At 35.4% G+C, this 22,867-nt stretch overlaps 1 protein-coding gene across 2 annotated transcripts in view; it reads left to right on the forward strand.

Moving 5' to 3' along the window:
* Positions 1-22,867, forward strand: part of LOC150100888 (ribonuclease P protein subunit p40-like) — a 112,062-nt gene that overhangs the window by 72,521 nt on the left and 16,674 nt on the right. For both annotated transcript variants that reach the window (XM_090402026.1, XM_090402028.1), the window contains one exon: positions 5,724-5,931. In XM_090402026.1, coding sequence (XP_090258152.1) covers positions 5,724-5,931 — 208 coding nt within the window. The remainder of the gene's footprint in view (positions 1-5,723; positions 5,932-22,867) is intronic.

The raw sequence follows: 22,867 nt of genomic DNA on the forward strand, positions 1-22,867 counted from the left end.
TTTTAATTTTTTTGTGTTTTTGTATGCCATATTAATTTCATGTAAGTAAATAAATAAATGAAAAATTCTGTTTATAAAGTTTCACTTTAGAAAAGCATTCCATGCAGTTACAAAACTTCAGTATCAATTTCAGATAAATCATAAGCACTCAATCTCTCTAATTCTATCTTAACAAGCTTAGGTATTATAAGGGGAGGGAGAGAAAGAGAGAGAGATTTAATACCCACTCTACCTGCCACCTTCTCCAGTCACCACCAATGACTAGTTTTTCTCCTGTCTGGTAAATTCTACATATCCTGAAATTGGTATCCTGTCATGCAAGGATTAAAACCTAAACCTAAGCTTCTCAAGAGTTGGTTAATGTCAAGAAATGCAGAGAACAAGTGGGCCTCTGTTCTGCAGTCCTCACCTTCCCATGGTGTGAATAGTTCTGGATCTGTGTTGATATTGATGAACAAGGATGGACTGGCAATTTGAGACTTAGCTAACAAAATGTCTATACAGGCTTAAACCATACAAAAATTTGTTGCCATGACATAATTAGATATCATATTGACTGAAACATTACCTGGTTATAGGAGGGCCCTGCCATTTACACTGAGCAGCTACTGTGAATGTTGAAAGTCAGCTAATGAAATGGCCCGAACAAAATTGAAGATAAGTACCATCAATATTAGACAATAGAAGAAAGCATAGCTAGCATAGGACTTACAGAAATACTGCACTGATATAATTGGTATATCTGTGACAAAGAAGCAGAAAAAAAAAAAACTGCAGTACTTCTAAATAATAACTAAAATGTTGTATTTGAGTAAAAGTCATCAAGGAAAAGGAGTAGCAGCAATTATTTGGCATGAACATGAAGATAATGTTTTTTGAATTGAATGCAATTTCAAGTCAAGCTATGTAAATTTCAAAATAGGAAACTGAACAGTTAGACTTGTGTCTGTTTCCTTTTCAGAAAGTTCACTAAAGTTAGCATAACAGTCAAGTTCTTATTAGGCACCAAAACAGCAGAAGTAGGAAATTAATCTCATATATATATAGAAATGTTTTGGAAAAATCTAGAGAAAATAGCAGAGTTAATGATAATGAAAGTTATCTGCTAGATTTCTGCTCAGATGGAGATCACTGTTTGTTGTAACGTTCATGCCTATAAGTGTGCATGAATTCATGTGGAGATTTCTTAGGCAGGTTGTGGACCTTAAATGCCTTTTAAGTACCATTTATGTTTTATTATTCAGTTGTGATTTAGCACTGAGAATTGAAGGATATATACTGGAAGATAGTTTATGTAAATTCAGTTGTAAGACAAGTGAGGTTGTGCAGAAAAGACCAAAGAATGATCTCCCAGTATCAAGTTTAGAGAATAGTGCGCAATAATGATACTTGGAAGAATGAAATGCAACAGCTGAAGTTCAACTTATGTAACTTGTGATCCAACCTATTTATACATTTCTTCATCACTTTTTATTCTTACTCTTAATAGTGTGCATGCACTCAGTTGAATGTTGTTTTCTATTAATCCCTGAGCATTCCAGCAATGTATTGACACACATTGGGGTATTATTATTACATGATATCCCCATGAAATCAGAACTCATTGTGGAAGGTCAGTCCATCCACAATGAGTACTGTGTGGTGTGACCTTCCACACCACACAGTCCACTGTTTATACAACTATACTATGAGTATATTGTTAAAACAGTTTTTTTTTTTTTACTTCAACAGGTTAAATATGCTACATGCAAACTTCCCCCATCCTCAAGTTTTTGACTTTTGGTTAATGAAAACTTATGTATAAATTGTTCTGTTAGATGATAGAACACACATGAGCACATACAAATAAATCCCAGTTAGCAATGGGAATGTTAATCCTTTTCTGGCAACTGTGGAAATGCATTCAACTTCAGCAGTGGCGAGAAGTTGAAACTATTTACCTACTGATTTCAAAAAAAAAAAAGTAGGGCTCAAAAGAGTATTACTTACTCCCTTTGGAGAGAGAAATTGTGCTGCATGATTTATTTTTATTTTATAGATGACAGCTTCATCTTTTCTTGTTGCATAGTCTCCATTCTATCCTTCCACCTAACTGTAATTAAACCGATGGAGAATCTTATAAAAAATGACAGTGATACTGCAACAATAAGGAATCTCTCTCATAAAACCAATCCCAACAACAACAAAAAAAAACATCATAAAATACAAACCAAGCCAGAATCTCCTCTTTAAAAATTCACTTTCACATCCACTTTACTAAACATCAGTGACATTAACACCAATATAAATGATGTTCACCATTACTTGCAGTCTTCCAGACCAGACAACTTACTCCCGACAGAAACTCAGATTGCAGCTGCATCTACTACTGTCCACTTCCAGTGCCCAAACTATACACTTCACGATTCCATTCATCACAAGAGTAGTACCTGTGCCTTTGTGAGATCTGACATAGCCTTCCAGAGCATGGCTAATTTAGAATCCTGCTTTTGCCATTCTCTGACTCAAGGTTTTCTTGCCCCATTTAATAACATTCATTCATTTGCCATTTACCAGTCTCCAAACACTGATAACCCAGACCTCTTTACATTTCTTTCCATGAGACTCTACCAACTTGCGATCCAGCTATCCAAATAGTGAGGTGATCCTCCATTTGGAATTGTGGACTTCGAAGTCCACAATTCCAACCGACTTCCTTTTTCCAATACTGCCAACCATCGATTATAAGTAATAAACCAATGCAAATTGTACATCTACCTACTCGAATTCCTGATAACCCTCTTCATTTTCCAGATACACCAGCTAGGAGATGCTCGGCAACTCAGACCACAATCTTGTGCAAAGTCTCCCCTCTCACACAGAATGCCCTTCCTTATACCACTTCCAACTTCGCATCCTCTTACTACAAAAGGTACCAATTAGGATGACCTCTGAAATTTCTAATCCTCCTTTCCTTGGTCTGATTATTGGTTCCACTCATCTGATCCCAACACCTGCTCTGAATTTGACAGAAATCTGAAATTATCCTCATTGGCATTGAAGGCCTTCATCCCCCGTTCTACCCAAAATCTTCATCTGTTCTCCAAGCCCTGGTTCAACAGAAAGTGTATCAAAGCATTTGAAGGAAAAGAACTTCAGCTTACTGCAGGTGACTCATATCAAGAACTCCAGCTTTATACTCTGTCTGTACCAAAGTATGCAACAAATGCAAACAGTCATCAGTAGATCTAAATTATGATTTTATAATGGTCAACAGTAGAAGACTTTTCTCCTGTCCAAATGGAATCCAGCACAGCTTCTGATTCCTTGCCAAAGCTGTTGAATGCAACTTCTGCTCACCTGCAGTTCTCTCTCTCTCTCAACCTGAAGGTACTGCTGTTACTTCACCTAAAGATATAGCTGATCTCTCATCACTCTTTTCCCAAAACTCCTACATAGAAGATCAAGGGAAATCACTCCCACCATACTGGAATTCAAGCACCCTATGCTTCCTGTAGTAGTTTATTGACAAAAAGACATCAAGAAAACTACTAAATAACTTTGACGCTGAAAAGTCTTTTGGTCATGATGGCATCTCTCTCTCTCTCTAATTGTTCTCAAACATTGTACTTCAGAGCTAACACCTCTCCTGCATTGTCTCTATAATCTATCATATTTATCTGGTACTTATCCCAATGCATGGAAGCAATCTCATATCCAGCCTATTTCAAAAAAGGGAGAGAGATAGAAGTCTACTGTTAGACTACTGATCAATTGCTATCACCTTTGTCTTCTCCAAAGGAATGGAGAAAGTCATCAATAGCCTACTCTATTAAATGAGTAGGCTCTTGATGATGGTGATAGATGGTGAGCCACTACTTAGAGGCTCACCATCTATTAAATGGTGAGCCTCTAAGTAGTGGCTCACCATTTAATCAGTGATGACCACCAGTATAGATTCTGCTATTCAAGATCCACAGATGACCTCTTAGCTTACATCACTGGACACATGCCATGGAAAGGTTCAGAGAAACTTGTGCTGTTGCTCTTGACATTTCCAGAGCTTATGATCATGTCTGGCATCGAGGCTTGCCAAACAAATTTCCATCCTTTTTTTTCTCCTTGCTATCTTGTTAGTCACCACTAGTCCTATCCACAGCTTTGCAGGTGATACTTTCTACTCATCATACTCATTTGAAAAACATGCAGTACTCTTGACATCCCAAGCTATAAGATCATCTACAACTACTGCCTTAAACACCGATTTACATGCTATCCTTCATTGGGAATGAGGACAGCCTTGCCATGTTCAATGCCACCAAAATACAGTCTTGTCTTTTCTCTCACAAAGGAGAGATCCTTACCCTCAGTAATATATAGATTATCAGACAAGAACAGATCTGTCTCTCTTTGCTTGGATTAACATTTACTTTCAGTCTTCCTGTCATAAGCACATCACATTAATAACTTCCTCAGCATCCAAAAAACTAGGCATTCTCTTTTGTTCAAGATGCTGTTTTACACACATCCAACTCTTAACTTAGAATACTGCTCACATGTTTGTGGGGATGTTGTACCTAAAGCTTTTCTAAAAATCTTTGATGCTGTCCAGAGAAGAGCACTTCGGTTCATAGATAATCTCTCTTACAGATTTGCTTCAACCTCTGTTCTATGGGCACTTAATGGTCTTTGCTCTAATGAACTGGCAACCATCATTCCTCCACTTTCTGTTGCACTCATTAATATAAGAGCTGTCCAGCATCCCTTTACTGTGCAACTGCAAACACACCAGACCAGCTTGTCCTCTTCCTTTTTTTTTTTTTCTTTCTTTTAAATTTTTTTTTTATTTCATCCACCTCTGTCCTTTGGAATGGCCTTCTTCATGAAGATTTTTCAAACTACAACCTGCAACATTTCAAAGAAGACATCATCTCAACCTTCAACTTCACCCCACATAGCATTGATGTACTTATAAGTCCTTCAACCTCTTGTGTATGGGATCAATATTAAAAAAAAAAAATCTTAAAGTTATAAATATTTACTGAGAACATATAAATGGATTACTGCTAGCATGACTGTTTATAGAAGTAATCTCTAACAAGAGTTATGTATTGGATAATATTATGCTTGTTTCCTTTAGATCAGGGCATTTAGATGTGGACATATCATGCTAAAGGCCAAATCCATAGTTTTGTTGAATGAAAATCATGATACACTATGGTATGTTATGGATCACATAATGTTTAATAAGAAATGTATATAATTTTATAACACAGCAGATGTTTTTCACTTTTACATCTTAAAATGGGAAGCATAAGAAATAGGAGGATTAACAATGATATGAATATTTATAACTTGAAAAAAAGAAAATATAAACCATTAATTTTAGTTTTTTTTCACTTATATGCATGATTTTTGTTGCCTGTTATTAAACATCATTATTTGCTTGTCTGTATGATGATGTTTTTACATAGTGGCCTTGCCTGTTCTTTCCAGTAAAAGAATACCATTTATTTTTGAATGATATTACTACCTAAATAATTATTTTATTTCTGTCTTGAGAGTTTCTTTGCATTAAGTATTTGTTTGCCTTGCACCAGACCTTTATAATGTATGTTGGCAATGTCCTGAATTCTGCAGATACCTATCTGAGAGCATCATTTAGCCCATACACTGTGGTCTACATGGCAGACAGATATCATTGACTGTTTTTAAAATATGTAGTTTTCATCATTTTATTGCAGATCCTCTTATTTGTTATTCATCAGTTGAAAAGTATTTAGCAAGTAAAGGATATAAGTGTACAAGATGTTGTCTTAAACAGCAGAACCTCTTGAAAGGTTCTGTACCAGTTCCCAAAATTGGCATCAACAGTCATTTAGGTTCAAAAGATTGCTGTAATTTCAAAGATTTGTTTGAATGGATTGGTGCTGAAATTTGTGATATTAATTGGTAAGAAGATTGATAATGCTTTAAAATCATATTTACATGATATATTTAATTTATTTGAATGAATAAGTGAAACTATACTTCATCTGTATTAGTTTTGCACAGTCAACTCTCATTTATTTATTTTGTGTCCATTGGCAAGAATCCAGAATTCAACAGCTGAAATTACACAAATCATAAAAGTACTGTTTGCAGTATACAATTAAAGGACAATAATAATACAAGTTAACACATAAGAAAGAACATGTCAAATTTATATACCAGTCCAGAACTTTGCACACTGGAAAGTAGCCTCTGGGCACTTGGTCAAATATCTCTGTTGTTTACAGTTGATCCAATTGTGGGTATGTCAAAAGATGTTCCATAGTTTGTTTTGCCACACATGCAGAGATCTGAATCATTCATATACTCCCACTCTTTTCTCTCTCTCTCTCTCTCTTGTCCCTCAGTGTGTATCCTGTTCAGACTCAAGTATTCCAGTCTAGATATGTGGTAGCTCTTCTGATAGTGGCACTTGTAGCTCATTCTAGGTGTTAGTGCCATCAAGGATTTTTGTCAGATTTCTAGCTCAGTGCTTTCTTCTGCTTTATTAAGTATCTTCTTCTTTGAGTGCCATCTCCTATCGGAGGTCGGCGACCACCTTGGCAGATTTTGAGCGATTCTCAGCTATTCTGAGCAGTCTCTCAGAGTTCATACCAGTCCACTGTCTGATATCTGCCAGCCAAGATTTTCTTCGTCTTCCTTGTCCTCTTCTTCCATTTATCTTCCCTTTTATAATCAATTGAAGTATCTTATATTTTTCATTACGAAGTAGGTGACCAAGATATGCAGTTTTCCTTCTTTTTATGGTATCTAAAAGTTCACGTGATTTCCCCATTTGTTCCAGTACTTTCTGATTGGATGTTTTTGCTGTCCATGGGATTATTAAGTATAGAATATAAAAAGCTGTGGCATGAGGTGAGATGCTATCTGACTGAATTTTGTCCATACATTGGGCGTCTGTAATCATTCATCTATTGCAGGTATTCTTTCATTATAAGAATAGTTCTAATAATTCTCAGGACTATACCAGCAAGTCATTTGTCTGCAACTCTATTTTAATACTGTATCAAGTTTGGAGGTATGGCATGAGTTTATCCATACTGGGCAAGCAAGCTCTGCAGGTGCAAAAGCACTGCAATTCTCAAGGTATCAGCAGATGCACCCCACTTTGATGATTAAGTTTTTTTTTAGAATGTTAATGAAAGTTTACTTATACATTTACTTTATAGATGATAGTTGCATTTTCTGTGTAGTTATTAAAGTTACAAATAATTTATTGAGAGTACTTAAATGAATTATGGTCTTTTGATCTTAGTTTCCCATTATGTTCCTAGCTGCTTCTCTCTAATATGGCATGAGGAGCTTGGTGGCAAAATGATTGGATAGCTTGCCTATTTGTGTGGGTGTGTTAGTTATTGATGCATGGTATATTCAGTATGCCATGCTTTATTAAATTTTGCATTTTTGTCCACAATCAATATAATAACTAAAGTTATTGTATTGATTCAGGTCAAATGAAGTTGTCAGGATGGGAATATAACAAGGATCTCTATCTAATTTTTATAGATGTGGAAAAAGTATATGACAAAGTGCCAAGAGAAAAGAATAGTTATGTATAATGTTCCAATTATATTAGATGAGCAATACATATTCTGGGTTGTAAGTCAACAGGTAGAAGGTCTGATGTAAAATCCGGTGTAAGACAAGGGTGCAAACTATCTCCACTATTATTCATCATCTGTATTATTCATAATAGATCACATTGCAAAAGAAAGTGATAGTGGTATTAAACCTGATATCAGAATCAGGGATATCAAACTTGGCACCTTGCTTTATGCAGAGAATGGTGTACTTCTAAATAAATCTATTGCAAATTTCTAAGATTTCAATTGAATACCAGCTGTAAACAAATTTGATGTGAAATTCAGCAGTTAAAAGACAAAGCTATGAGAATAGGCAGGAACATAGAAAACTTGAATCACATTTTCAGTGGATAACCTATAAAATATTAGTCACAGTTTTTAGGGAAAATGGCAAATTAAATATGGAAATAGACAACAGAAGAAACAAAACTATAACCAATTTTAAATCAAATATGATAGTTCAGAGAAAAATTAGCAGAGTGAACAGATAACATCACTGGCAGAGTCATGATAAAATTGAAGATAATCAGGTAAGAACTTGACATGTTAGCATTCAGGAATGTGTGCAGAGGTGGTATGAACAGGGTATAAGATAGGATCTTGGGTGGTATGATCACTTAAACAGAATCAGAGATGATAGGTTATCAATGCAAGTGTTCATTGCCAGGATGGCAAAAAAAAGACCCAGAGGTAGACCAAGATCTTGATGGATTGATGCAGTCAGAAGTACCCTTGAAAACAGAAATATAAGATATGATAATTGGGAGTGCTAACAAATGACAGACTAATTTGTTAAAAAATTGTTGATAGGAGATTAGTAATAATGTAACTAATCATTTAAGTATCATCGTATCCATTTTTACCCCTTGTTGGGTATATATCTGCAATTGATGATCTTTTTCTCAAGTTTGAAGTCAGAGAATAAGGAAGCACAATGATTTTATCTTCAATAGATGAAAGCATTTCATTTCTGTGAATAGTAAATGCTGTAATTATAAGGTTGTAGGTTACTAGGGAAAGGGGAAAAAATGAATTCTTGTCTTTCCCCATTTGCCCATTTTGAGTACTGAATATTTTGTGGGAATACTTATTTTTATGCCCACTCTGCATGAATAAGTGAGGCTTAAAAACATGTATATGAAAACATATTTACGGTGCTATTCAGGTCGAACACAATCACACAGACTGTGATATTGGTTTATCTTCTTTTGGCACCATAATTAAATTATAATTTTATATCATACACATAACTTATAAAAAAAACTTCAGAGAAAATAAATTTAAGAACTGTAATAATTTAACTAAAATTATTGCAGTTCCTAATGTATTTTTTGTGCTCATCAGTTCCTGTTCATGTATTAGTGGCACTGAGATCTTTTTCTGGTTTGCCCTCCAATTTCTTTTGACTTTTCTGTGCTTATCTGTTTTTCCTGTTGGGCATCCCCCCCCCCACCATCATTTTTGTTGCATAATTGTTCTGATGTCAGTCATTATTCAGTTGTTAAAATTATTAGCATTGACACACTTACAATCTCTTTAGCTTTCTTTAGTAATTTAATAATTGTCTGACTTTACTAGCTACAGTTACTCCTGAAGTTTGTTGCTTTTCATATGTTAACATTATCCATTTTTTGGGATATTTATTGTGATATATTTTATAGCTTTGGCTTGTGTGTGTAATATATATATATACATATATTACACACACACATAGTTAGTGATACACACACCACAAACAGTTTCCCAGATGTTTTACTTTTCCCAGACATATTCCTGTAGAAGTTTGCTTAATTTTCTTGTTCCTTGCATTTCATAAGTATAAGAATTATTTATAATTAAAATAGGCAAGTTTATGAGGCACTAAGAATATTTTTGATGAAACTCTGGATTGAAAAAAGATATTCTTGACTAAAAAGATACTGTCATGAGACATGACTTACATGCTCACTCAGAATATGTTTAAGCTGAGTATCATGATGGTGATACTTGAACTTTGAAGGTTTGAAGTCAGCTGAAAATGTCATTCTGTTATACACACACATCACAGCAAACATCAAAGTTGTTTTTCATTGTTAATCATTAAACTTGTGAAACTGACAATAAATAATTTGTTGAATTTTCTTTATAAGTCACTGTTCTTTAAAGTTAATTGTTTGTTCTATAATTAATAAATGAGACACTTGAGATTTTCTTTCCATTCTTTTAGAAATCTATCATAAAATACAAAAAAAAAAATCATGTTAACTTCGATGAGGTAGTTAATTGAGTTGAAACATGTCTAATAATGCACAGCTAAATTTATCAACAGATGGAGGAATGGAAGAAAGAACAGAACAATATAACTATTTATATGGCTTTGTTTGAAATTAAAAGAAAGTGTTTAGGGGATGTGTGTTTGTGTGAGAGAGAGAATAAGTGCAAACCAATCTGAGCATCTTTTCATCTCACATTTGTTCTCTACAGTCATAAATAAATCACAATCAATAGCACAATATATCTGTAATGAGTAAGAAAATTTTTTAAATCCTCACCATCACAAAAAGCTTAGTAGAGTGCATTGAATACTGTGGGTAGGTTGGAAGATAATCCAGGAATCTGCTCTAGAGACCAAGAATGGAATTTTTTCCCAATCCACCTCGTACCTGCAATAAGCAGAGTGATGACTTATATTGCACAGGGAAGGCTGTTTACACCTGATTGCTTTCGCAGCAGGCTGTGAGATTTTAATCAACATCCTGTTGGCTGGAGAATGCTGATACTATCCACTCAGCAAAGCAAAGTATTACACATCACAAGCAGTTTTTCTTATGCAATTCTCTATTGCACACCACAATAGTTATTTGAAACTTACTTCATTTTGTCAGGAAAGTAAAATCTTAATTTATGGTACATTTTCTTATACCATCTATAGAAAAAAGAAGGTACTCATGAGTACTAATCACATGATATACATATATTTTCCTCTAGGTATCGAAGGAGTAGTATCTATGCACCATATACAGTAATTTTTTTGATTAAATAGTTCACCTCATTTTCTTTTCCACTTGAATATCAAATGTGCACTTTCACTGGGGATGGTAGTTATAGTTTGGGAACCTGTATTTAAATAAGTCATCCTCTTCAATAATTTTGGATTATGGTGTGTATGTTTTCATGTATTGTTTTCATTAGCTGAGTACTGTTGCTCACTACAGTAAAGTCTTATCCTTTTCTTTAAAATAATGCTTGGAACAGATCTATTGGAAGAAAGCATTCAGTTGTTATGATCCCACTATAGGTGAGCCTGAACAAGAGGATTTCTCTTCAGGTTAGTCTAGTAGGAGAGAAAGAAATGCCTGGCACTTACTAGGCATAAATGATTACACAGTGTTTTAAAACAAGTATGGAAATAATCTAAGAGAATCATTAAAAATATATATATTATTTCTTGAAAATACAAGGACTGCATAAAAATATCTGGGAAAGAATATTTTTAGGTAAACTATAAACAGTATTGGAGTAGCAACCATGATGTTGGCCAACCTTTTCTTATACCATCCATGGAAAAAAGAAGGTGGCACTTTACTTACTCATGAGTACTAATTACATGACGTACATATATTTTCCTCTGTCACATTATGAAATAGGTATCGAAGGAGTAGTATCTATGCATCAAATTTTACAAATTTAGTAAGCAAGTCACAGAAAAATATCAAATGAAATGTTTGAACAAAAATTGGATCAACATCTCTCTATTCAAGATATTTGTTTGAATTTATTCCTTCGAAGTCCAGAGCATGAATTAGAGATTGTCAACAGAACCATTCTGCAGTTTGTCAGAAACATTCTGGTTTCTGCACCAAACACATCATCTCTGCGTTTCTTTATCCATCTTGCTTAGCAGGTTTGGTCCTCTAACTTCTTCCACTTCCTCAGGCCAAAAAACATCCAGAAGGGAAAATGATTGCAATGCATCATGGATATACAGTTGAATATGACATAATAGCTGCAGGTCATTTTTAAACAGGCCTGTCTGTTGAAAATGTGTTGAACAATGGAAGAATCGCTAGAATTGTAGTACATTCATTCCTTTTTCATTTGATGAACATTGTATTTTTCAAATATTCCAAAACTTCAATATCTTCTAAAAGCAGTGCTTTAAACACTGATCTCCATGATATTCTCCAGTAGGGTGACCTTGTGAACATCAGTGCTACTAAAACTAATTTTTGTCTTACTTCTCATGAGCAGGATCTCAATTTACTTTCTCTTATTTTTCAATAATACAGATTTCCAGTCAAGATCAGATTTCTCTTGGGTGCCAGCCTTTCTTGGTGCTTGTTTACACATGCATCTATAGCACCAGCCTGCGAAACTTCTGGTGTTCTTCCCTGGCAGTTATGCAGCTATAAATCATAAAGATATTCATAGCTGCATAACTGTCAACACTGTTATATAAATCATAAATTCACCCAATCACGGAATACTGTGCATTGGATGCAAATCATCCCTGAAAATATTTGATTCTTGAAAAGGGGACAGTTAATAGATGATCACTCCTCTCTCTCTCTCTCTCTCTCTCTCTCTCACACACACACACACAGAATCACACTGATCACTTTCTCATAGATAACCTATTTATGCCTTTTATACATGTATTTTCTTGGGAGGTGTTCTGATCTGGCCACTGTCATTCTTCCACTTTGTCTGTATAAACATGAGCAGCTTCACATCTGTGTATGTATTATTAGCATACATTACACACACACACAGATAATACTCTAGCATATGACATAGATGGCGAACCTATGGCACCTGTGCCAGAGGGGGCATGTCCAAAAATTTTGCTGGCACATCAACGATTTACAGGTGATATCCTTTTATATGCTTATAAATTTATTCGGCCTTTTTTTTTTTTAATTGTTACAATACGTACAAGTTAACTTTTGTTTTACACGAGAGAGAGAGAGAGAGAGAGAGAGAGAGCAGCTATGAAGACGTGCATATGATTGGTGCGGTATTAACAAAAGATTGTGCGACCTAAAGACAACCTACAATTGTTGAGTTGAAATGCTAATTCTCTTCAACTGAATTCTATAACATCTGAAACTATCATAACAACATTCATTATATATTTCTTAGTTTTAATACATTCACAGGGGGGGGGGGTGTCGTTTGTCATTCCGACAGAACTTCTCATTACCAGTGGGCTCAACTCTTACAAAGTTTCAACCCTTGGTTGAATTTTATTGCTACTTATTTGAGACGAATTGCTACTTATTGCTACTTATTTGCTACTTATGGCAGACGAACTCACACATGCATTATATGTCATGTTTCGATTCGTGGTAGAATTTTATTTGAAGTTAGCCTTTGTGATCTGTCATAATGACATTGATAATTTCAAATGCAATAAAACAAACACTTATTTCATCTAATTGAAAAATTGAACAATAGTTTTTAGTTAGATACTGTGTTTGCCTGTGCAACATATGGTTCTGCTTGAGCCTATACAGCATAGTTTCTGTGAGAGTGGACACGTGATTCATTAGTTAGTGCTGTTTTTATTCCAGCTGTCTGTAATTTGAGAAATATATTACACAGACTGCAAAAGGCTCTACCTTATTCAGGGATACAATAAAACTACTTGTTTTTCTTGCATCTGCAGTATAATGGATGTTGGGGAGGGCGTATTGTTAATCGTGGGGAGCGAGTCACTATTGCCTCGACATGAACATGTTCAAACATTAACTTATATATTTAGTTTAATCCTTTATCCAAGTGTAAGCTAACAAAGTTTGTGCCTGAAGTATCTTCAGGACTGGGGGAAACTCAGTCCTGAAGATACTTCAGGACTGAGTTTCCCCTGGAAAAGGTAGACTGACTTCACATCACTTGCCTTAGTATCCCATAATGCAAAGCACATTTCCTTGCGGACATGTATAATGCTATGCATAATGGGAAGGGTCACTACCCAGACTAGTAGGTGATACTACGGTTGAAGTAATGCAGAAGTCATATTTTCCTATACCAGTTGCCAAAAGGTGTCACACTTTCAACATCTTTCTCTAATCCAGAATAATTTAATAATAAGATGTGAAAATATGACTTCTGCATTACTTCAATCTTGGTATCACCGCTGGGTCTGCGTCCCACTGAAGAGACCTCAGTAAAGGTCAAAACTGGTCTGGGTATTGACCCTTCCCATAATGAATAGCATTATACATGTCCACAAGGAGATGTGCTTTGCATTATGGGATACTAAGGCAAGTGATGTGAAGTCAGTCCATCTTTGCAATGAGTGCCCCAGTCCTGAAGATACTTCAGGCGCAAACTTTGTTTGTTTATACTTGGATAAAGTTTAAAACTAAATATATAATTTATAGTCTAACCAAGTGAAAAAAAAGTTCCAATGTTCAAACATTTTCGTGTGCGAGATATATGAAAAACTTTTTAATATCTTTTTTCATAAAATAAAATCAGGGGTGCGAGTTATACCTGAGGACAAGTTATATTCGAGTAAATACGGTAACCGTTTCGCTGACAAGTTGACATCCTTCTACTGCTTCCCCTTCTCAGCTGACTTCTATGGCAAGTTACAATGCATAAATATTTTTCTCATTACCATTTTTTTTTCAAACCAACATCATTAAAATCAATTTAGTAATACAATAATCAATTTTACACTGAATAATATTATAAATTTATATATAAATAAATATTATAAATAAAATAAAATATTTATAAAATTATAGATAATTATTTATAAAATATTATAAATAAATATATATTTTTTAAATTTATAAATAAATAAATAAATTAAGTTGGATTAATTTTCTATTAATTTTTCCTCTATTAAAAACTGCCTGGCACGTCAGCAACTCGATTAGTAAATTTTTGGCATGCGTTCACACATCAGCAACCGATTTGTAAATTTTTGGCACACACACACACACACAAAAAGGTTCGCCACCACTGGTATATGACATATAATTTTGTATAATTTTTGAATGGTCTTACCTTCTTTTGCCATCAAAAAATTGTTTAATTTAAACTGTGATCAATCACTCATCAAATTTTACTAAAGATCCTCATTCGTTGGTAAGTGCTGGTGTAATGGTATGTGTTATTTGCCTATATGCTGTCTGCTGTGTTATAGTATTATTGTTATTCTAATTAATCGTGCGCGCTTTTTCTCTCATAACCTTTCTCACGTATTCTACTGCGTACTATGTTTATCCACCTTCCGTATTTACTAGTCATATGCCTATGAACACTAGAAAATTTATTTGTAAGACTGCGCCACCAGTACTATTTATATCGGCAGAAGACTTAGTAATGCGTCCAGTAGATCTCTCCCTCTCTTACTAGCATGAGTTCCTTCAATGACAGGGAGATTGCTTTCTCTACCCATCTATAAAATCTTTAGCATAAAATTAGAACCTTTTTACTTCAACACTAAATAATCTCTTTAACTCAAAAAGTTATTTACTCTCTGCTTACAAATTCAACTTATTAAACTTCTAGTTTACTTGCAAAGAAGTTAGCTAACTCTCTGTTAAGTTATTTTTACAAATTCGATATCAACTTCTAACATGCCAATTGACTCTTATGGACACTTCTTATTACTAATAAATTCTTAACAGTCCTTCTATAACATATCTCCTTGATTATAAGAGGAAATATACAAAAAGATGAAACTTACAGTCTCTCTGTCACACATTCTTCCAAAGGTCCTGCACTAAAGTCACTTTGCCTTTAGTTTCATCTCAGGCCTTATGCTTTCATCAGGAGTGTCTTGCTTCAGCGGTATCACATCGGGATATTGGCGGGCTTTTGGACTGCAATCTGTGGTACTTGAATAGCACATGCAAGAGGTTTCAGCATACGTGCAAATTCTCCTCTGGATCCTACTTGTGGAACTTCTGCTTCTAATTACCAATAACTGTGCCTCTAGCTGCTGGCCACCGATGACTGTAACTGCTGCTGACTGGCTTGCTTCGGTAACAGCACTTCGCCTTTGCTCTCTCGGCAACTGGATCTTGGCTCTCCTCTGTCGGAAACTGGATCATGGCTCTCCTCTGTCGGAAACTGGATCATGGCTCTCCTCTGTCGGCAACTGGACCTGGACTCCCCTCTCCACTGCCTCCCGATGTTCGGCTCTGTCCTCTTTTATTTTTGCCTTCTCGGCACCATGTACCAAAGGCTGTAAGCCCCGAAGAAATCAACAGTTCTCTTTGACTGTTTTGCTAAGGCCAGCCTGCTCTTTTTTCTCCTCTGTGCGCTCTCTTTTTCTTGTCTAGTCGGGCAGCGGAAACTTCTTTAAAAGTAGTGGACCTCTTTAATATTTTTCTTGTCTTGTCGGGCAGTGGAAACTTCACTGAAACTAGCAGACCTCTTTGATATTCTTTGACGGTGTTCATGCGAAGAGCTTACAAACAGCTTTTACACACATTTAGTTGTAAACAATTTTCTTGTGCTCTTACACAGCTATATACAAAGTTTCGATGGCAAAGCTTTGCTCTTGTTTTTGACATACTAGAATTCTTAGTAAAAACAGTAAATACAATTAATAGGGTTACTTACATTAATATTAAACATAAAAAACATATAGACAAACAAGGTTATTTTTGTAACAGTTCTCATGAGACTTGACCTCTGTAAAATCGATAAGCACTTTGGTTACTTAAATTAAGGGGATATTAAATCCCGCATAGTTTTAAAACCGAATAAGAAACTCAAAGATCGGAATCAGAGAGTTTCTTGCCGATTATAGTAAACTATAAAGTATCGGCAACACTAGCGTTAGCCAATGCAAGATCTGAACTTCCTCCACTTCTGCCACGAGTTGCCCGGTACTGTACTACGTACTAGGATCACTTGCATTGGCTAACGCTAGTGTCGCCGATACTTTATAGTTTACTATAATCGGCAAGAAACTCTCTGATTCCGATCTTTGAGTTTCTTATTCGGTTTTAAAACTATGCGGGATTTAATATCCCCTTAATTTAAGTAATGTTTTCATTGCCGAAATGAAGCTTATTAGCTCTTTATACTTAAGTAACTTAATGGTTGCACCTGTTTTGAAAACTCGTTTGCAGAGTACATAAGTTCTTTTCGCTATACACTTTGGTATTAGGTCTAGCTACTCACTGATGAAGCCTCAAAAAAGGCTGAAACCGGTCTGGGTAGTGACCTCCCTCCATAATGTAATAACAGCATACATTTCCTAGGAAATGTGTTTTTACATTATGGAAAATACCTAAGAATAGCGATCTGAACTTCCTCCACTTCTGCCACGAGTTGCCCGGTACTGTACTACATACTAGGATCACTTGCATTGGCTAACGCTAGTGTTGCCGATACTTTATAGTTTACTATAATCGGCAAGAAACTCTCTGATTCCGATCTTTGAGTTTCTTATTCGGTTTTAAAACTATGCGGGATTTAATATCCCCTTAATTTAAGTAATGTTTTCATTGCTGAAATGAAGCTTATTACTCTTTATACTTAAGCACTTTGGTATTTTTAAACTACATTGAATTTTACACTGGAATTCCATCTGGGATGTGAAGAGCCTTCATAAAGGCTTTTCATCTGAATGTAAGTGAGCTAGCCTGATATGAAGATAGAGCTCTCCCCTGAGAAACTTGTTTTTTATTCCACAAAACAAACAATTGGCCAATTTACAGACATTGCAGACTATGCAGATAGAATTTACTGTTCTGTCATATCATTAATGGTTTATAAGGTTATTAAAGTTTTAATAAATAATAAAAAATAGTGTTTCAAAATTGTCTGGGTCAAAAAAAAAAAAGCTAATAACTTCATTGGTTGTGTGACAGGCCATGAAGCCGACCACTTTATGTGCAAGATGAGAATGGATCCCAGATACCAAATTTCGTTAAAATTCATTTAGCAGAATGAATTTTTATATTCATACAAATTAATGATTGGAAAAAAATGGGCATGAAAGAAACCTTAGTGCAAAATGTTTTAAAGTATTAGAAAGCATATGTACATAAACAAGAAAAATATATTTAAAAAAAATTGTCTGGGTCAAAGTGAATAGTCCAGAACATAGATTATGAATCTAATATGCTCATCAAAATCTTGCACTTATAATGGAAGAGATAGTTGGTTTTAATGATGCATTCATGTAACAGAAATAAGACCTAAATTGCAGATTAATTGGCAAGAGTCATTACCTGTTTATTGAAAAAAAAAAAGCCTGCAGGTTTGAATCCCATGTAGAACAGGGTTGTATGTGAAAGCGTTTTCACAAAATACATGTCAGAATGGCCCATCTGGTTAGCTGATTAGATAACTTATCTGCTTTACAACCTGCAGAATATAGGTTCAAATATAATACATACCTGGTCATGGCTCTCTGTGAAAGTTTTAGGGGTCACACTTCTAATCAGAAAGACTATTGCCTTGTTATTTAGAGGTGTGTATTGATTTGAGAGAGTTTTTTTGTTTGGTCTTTAGAAGTGAATTTCTGGATTAACTTGGTTCTTAGCGCACAAATGTACTGATATTTGATAGATTTAACATTTTTTTTTTTTTTGCAGAGCAGAATTATCATAAAAAAAAAGCTAGCAAGACCACTGAATGCATTTCTTGGTGGTGGGGTGTGTGCATTACATGTTCCATGATGGTACAAGGTGTGTCAAGAAAGTAAGGTCCATTCAGAATTTATTGCTAAATAAGATAGAAGGGAGAGGGGGTCCTACATGCGTTTAGATAGCATAGAGTGACTCATTAGCTAGCTTTTGACGATTTTATTTTCATTGCATTATCGTTTGTTGTCTTCTATGAATAATTTATAATGAGTGCTGTGATAAAAACTCTCAACAATTGTGAAATTCATTGTGTGATATGCTTTTAGTTGATGGAACACAATAGTGCTGCAGAAATTGACTGATGACTGTGTGAGCTTATGGACCTAATGTAATGTAATGAGTAACAGTAAGGGTAGGTAATGGTGTTGCTTGTTTAAAGAGGGGCGCAACAATATTCATGATGAGCAGAGTGGCTGGCCAAGTGTGGTGATTGACTATTTGATGGAAGTAATGAATACGAAAATTTATGAAAATTGTTGTTTCACAAATATGGAACTTTCTTTTGAATTTTCCTGTTCAAGTCATTCATGAAATTGTGACAGAAAAGTTGGTGTATAAGAAATTGTGTGCCAGATGGGTCCCAGAAATGCTGACCAATGCATGTAAACAGCAATGAATAAGGTTCATTGCAGGCATTTTTGGAGTGTTATGAACAAGCATCAAGTCAAAACAACAATTAATGCAGTGGTGCCATTCATCATCTCTGAAACATAAAAATTCAAACAGGCATTGTCAGTAAAAAAAAATGATGGCGACTATTTTCTAGGACTAAAAAGGATTCTTGTTGATTTTCTTCAGAGGAAACACAATTAATTCTGATTTAAAAATATTTATGTAGCTCCAAAAAGTCTAAATATTTTTACATAAATTTTACCAAAGTCAAGCCCAGTAAGAATTGTAACTTGTACATAGATGTTTGTTTAAATGTAAATAATCCCAATGGCAATTGTATATGCTCTCTGCCAAATAAGGGAATATTCTAGAAGGTGTAGTATTAAGGCAATACTTTGCCACTAGTAAACAGTATATTTTTAGCTCTTTGTAAAGATGTCAAATTTTGTGTGTGTTCTACATGGAAACGCTCAAGGTCGGTGCTAGGTGGACCGACAAAAGCTTCAAAGGAATGTCCACTGCCAGAACGAATAGGATTTAGGGAGTGTTTGGAGAAAAACAAAGGAAGGGTCAGTCTGAGAAAAGGATCAAGGGATTTCACCGAAATGTTTGGAGGTCACATATCCCCGTGCAAGGATTCGCAAGTGACCGAATAAAAAGGGTTGGCGAAAAGATCGCAACATCAGTTCCAGAAATTTTCATCAGTAATCCAGAGGTCATTGGTCAGTTGTCAAGAAGTCATCGGCAGTTATCCGTCAGATGCACGTCATCGGGAATGCGACTTCAGGAGAAATCATGCCAATGATCTAAAAGAAAGATGATGAGGAGCCGATCTGCCAGGCAAAGCAGATATTTGATGACGAATTGATGAGTCTTTGCTGGGAGCTGTTAATCAGAGGGAAGAAATTGCTCCGTTAGTCCAATGCGCATGCAAGCATTCCACAAGCCGATAATGTTCGTCCGAAGTGCAGCGAGTACGGTGTCTCAGAAGCATCAGTAAATCTATCGGCGGCATAAAGAGGGAGAGAAAGACCTGACATGGAAGGAAAAGGGGGAACAGAAGTCCAGTTCGAAGCCAAGTGCACAGTGGGTAGCAGCTATAGAGTGAGTTGACCCGTTTGTTAAATTTTCTTGAGCTTTTAAGAGAACTTTCATTAGTGGACTGTAAAGCAAAGCAGAGGGTGATCTAAATAGGCATATTTAACAGTTGAAGATTATAAAGTAATTAATTGTCAGGAATTTGTAGTTGAAATAAGTCATGGTGTAACTGTTTGCTGAATTAGTGAAACTTGCCTATAGATTATTCCCAGCATAGAAAGGAAAGAGCAATTGCGTGTAAAAAATAGTTTATGTGTTCGAGGAATAAGAGTTAACAATTAAGTAATAAGTACCATTGCTCAGTATAAATGATTTATGATATATTGAGAAAATTAGTTAAATATGTGATATGAATTGTGTGAGTAAAATGCAGGAACTTAACTAATTTATTTATGCAGATTTGAATTGAGATGTTTTTTCTATTACTGAAAATGCAGTGTAAATTTGTCTTATGTGAATTAAATTTTGCTGTTTAAATATTAAATAAGTGTCGCCTGATTCTTAATTATTTGATGCACTGTTCCGAAAAAAAATATTAGAGCCTATCAGCGGGAACCCAAGAGAAAGGATAGTAAAGAATAGATAGTAGACCACGACTGAAGACACTAATTAAATTAGGGATATTCTGAGGGTAAAATGGAAAACTACTGGACACATTTTTACACTTCTTGTTAATAGAAAATGAACATCAGTGACGCAGCTTTTAAACAAATAATTTTCTGGTGTTCGAAGAATAAGAAGGCAAGCGCGGAAGGCAGTTTAGCGTAAGGAGATATTAAAGATATACCAAAGCGTGTTAAGGAAGAATAGAAGTATAACAAAAGTTTCACTAAATATATAAATATATTCAGAGATAATAAGACATAAAGAGATAGGATAAAGAGAATAATAAATAAAAAAATATAATAAATAAACTAGCCCCCCCCCCCCTGTTTACAATGCCGCAGTTCCGACAGGATTAAACACCTCATATTTACAATGGTCTAGCCAACAGGATAAAATCCACCACAGTAATTAAATTAGATACAAGTGGATTGGAACAGTTTCAAAAAATTAAAATCGGGCAATTAAACAGAAAGTGTATAATTATAGGGAGTATTTATAAAGTGTAATAGAAAATCTTTTTAACCATGAATGTGAATAATACTGATTTAGGAGTTACCAGTACTGAAAGAATGGGGGATGGAGAATTCTTCAGAACGGTGAATCCTCACCTTTTAATCCCTCAATTCTCTGGTGAAGACAACGACAATGTCTTATCTTTCTTTAGGTTCGTAGAAGAACTAAGGAACATTGGAAGCTGGTCAGATTTTCAACTTCTAGTCATATTAAGAAACAAACTGATTGGCAAGGTGAAGAACTTTTTGTACTCCTCTCCTGTACTGAGAGACACTTTTGAGTACAATCAGTTTAAAAATACCTTGATATCCCAGTTTTCATCGACTAGAAGTGTGGGTACGAACCTGTGGAGGCTGCAAAATTGCAAGAAGGAAAATAAAGAGACTATCACAGACTATTACAATGGGCTGCTCATCTTAGCAAATAGCTTGAGTGTGCCAGATGAGGAAAAGTAGATTGTGCGGTCTTTAACCAGTTCAGACTAGGAGTGAGAGAGGAATATAAAGAAACAGTATATAAGAGAAAGATAAGTAAATTAGAAGACTGCTATCAGGCAATAAAGGATAGGGAAGAAAGATTAGGTGATCTACATCCAGCATCTAGAGCCAGTCAAATATGCTACATTACAGAGGTGTCTGAACACAAGAATGAGACTAAAAAAAGAGAAGAATGATAATCATAAAGAAAAGGGAATGAATAAACAGAAGGTAGAAAAAGGGGGAGATAGGATCAAAGAAATTAACAATGTAGACCACAACAGACTGACAGCCTCTGATCCTGTCAACAGGGTTGAACTACAAGCCTTTATTAAAAATGAGGTAGAAAAGCTACAGCAGCCCCTGATGGAGAAGCTTAATTCAATTCTCGATCAATTAGGGGAGCTCAAGACGAAACCCTCATTGGGGAACTTAGGCTCTGAGCAAACACTCAGTGAAAAAGAAAATAGGAGAGAACCACCCCAGTGTTACAAGTGCAACAAATTTGGGCACATTGCCAGAAACTGCTTTTATAACAGAGGGAACTATGATAGAAATAGAAGAGGTTGAGGCCAATATGGTAATGACTCATCATCCTACATGGAGGACTAAGGGATGGCCAAGAAACATAAATAGTCAGCAGGAAAATTCCATGATGGTAGTAAGGGAGAAAATAAGAGGGGTAAAATGCAGAGTTTTGCTGGACACTGGTTCACAAGTTTCAGTGATGACTGGATCTCTATTCAGGAAGTTGCAATCCCGAGTATCCAAAGGCATCACTAAACTTAAACCACCTGTCATGTTAAAAGGAATAACAGACCCCACTGTCTATGCATTAAAGACATTACTTGGGATTGATTTCCTAAAGAAACACACGTTCACATGTGATTTCTCAAAAGGGGAGATCTCTATATCGGGATCGAATCAGGGTGCCCGGATGAGGGGTAGTCAAAACCACTAGCAAAATTAATGATGAGGTCAACACAGAAGACAACCATTCCCAGCAAGAAAAAGGGGGTGCTAAAAAAATAAAATTTTATCAAATAGTTAATGTCAATGATTTGTCTGAAACCCCAGCTATGAGAGATACTGAACAGGTCAAGGGGGGGTGAGATATTACACGTCTCGAGTATCAAGGTGGCGGCAGATAAAAAGGAAGATACAAAGGCCACAGTGAAAAATATAAGAAATGTAACAGAAATAAACATTACCGAGATATGCCAAAGCCACTGCCCTGACAATAGTAGATCTGGAAGAAGAACAAGGTATCAGGAAAGAAAAAGATACTTGAAGGAAAACAGTAAGTCACAGCATCAGTCGCGAAAAGAGGAACCCACAGGACAGG

This window comes from Typopeltis vanoorti, chromosome 12 (assembly GCF_054136105.1).
Source record: "Typopeltis vanoorti isolate ZY-2024b chromosome 12, IOZ_Tvanoo_1.0, whole genome shotgun sequence".
In the NCBI taxonomy this organism is placed as follows: domain Eukaryota; kingdom Metazoa; phylum Arthropoda; class Arachnida; order Uropygi; family Thelyphonidae; genus Typopeltis; species Typopeltis vanoorti.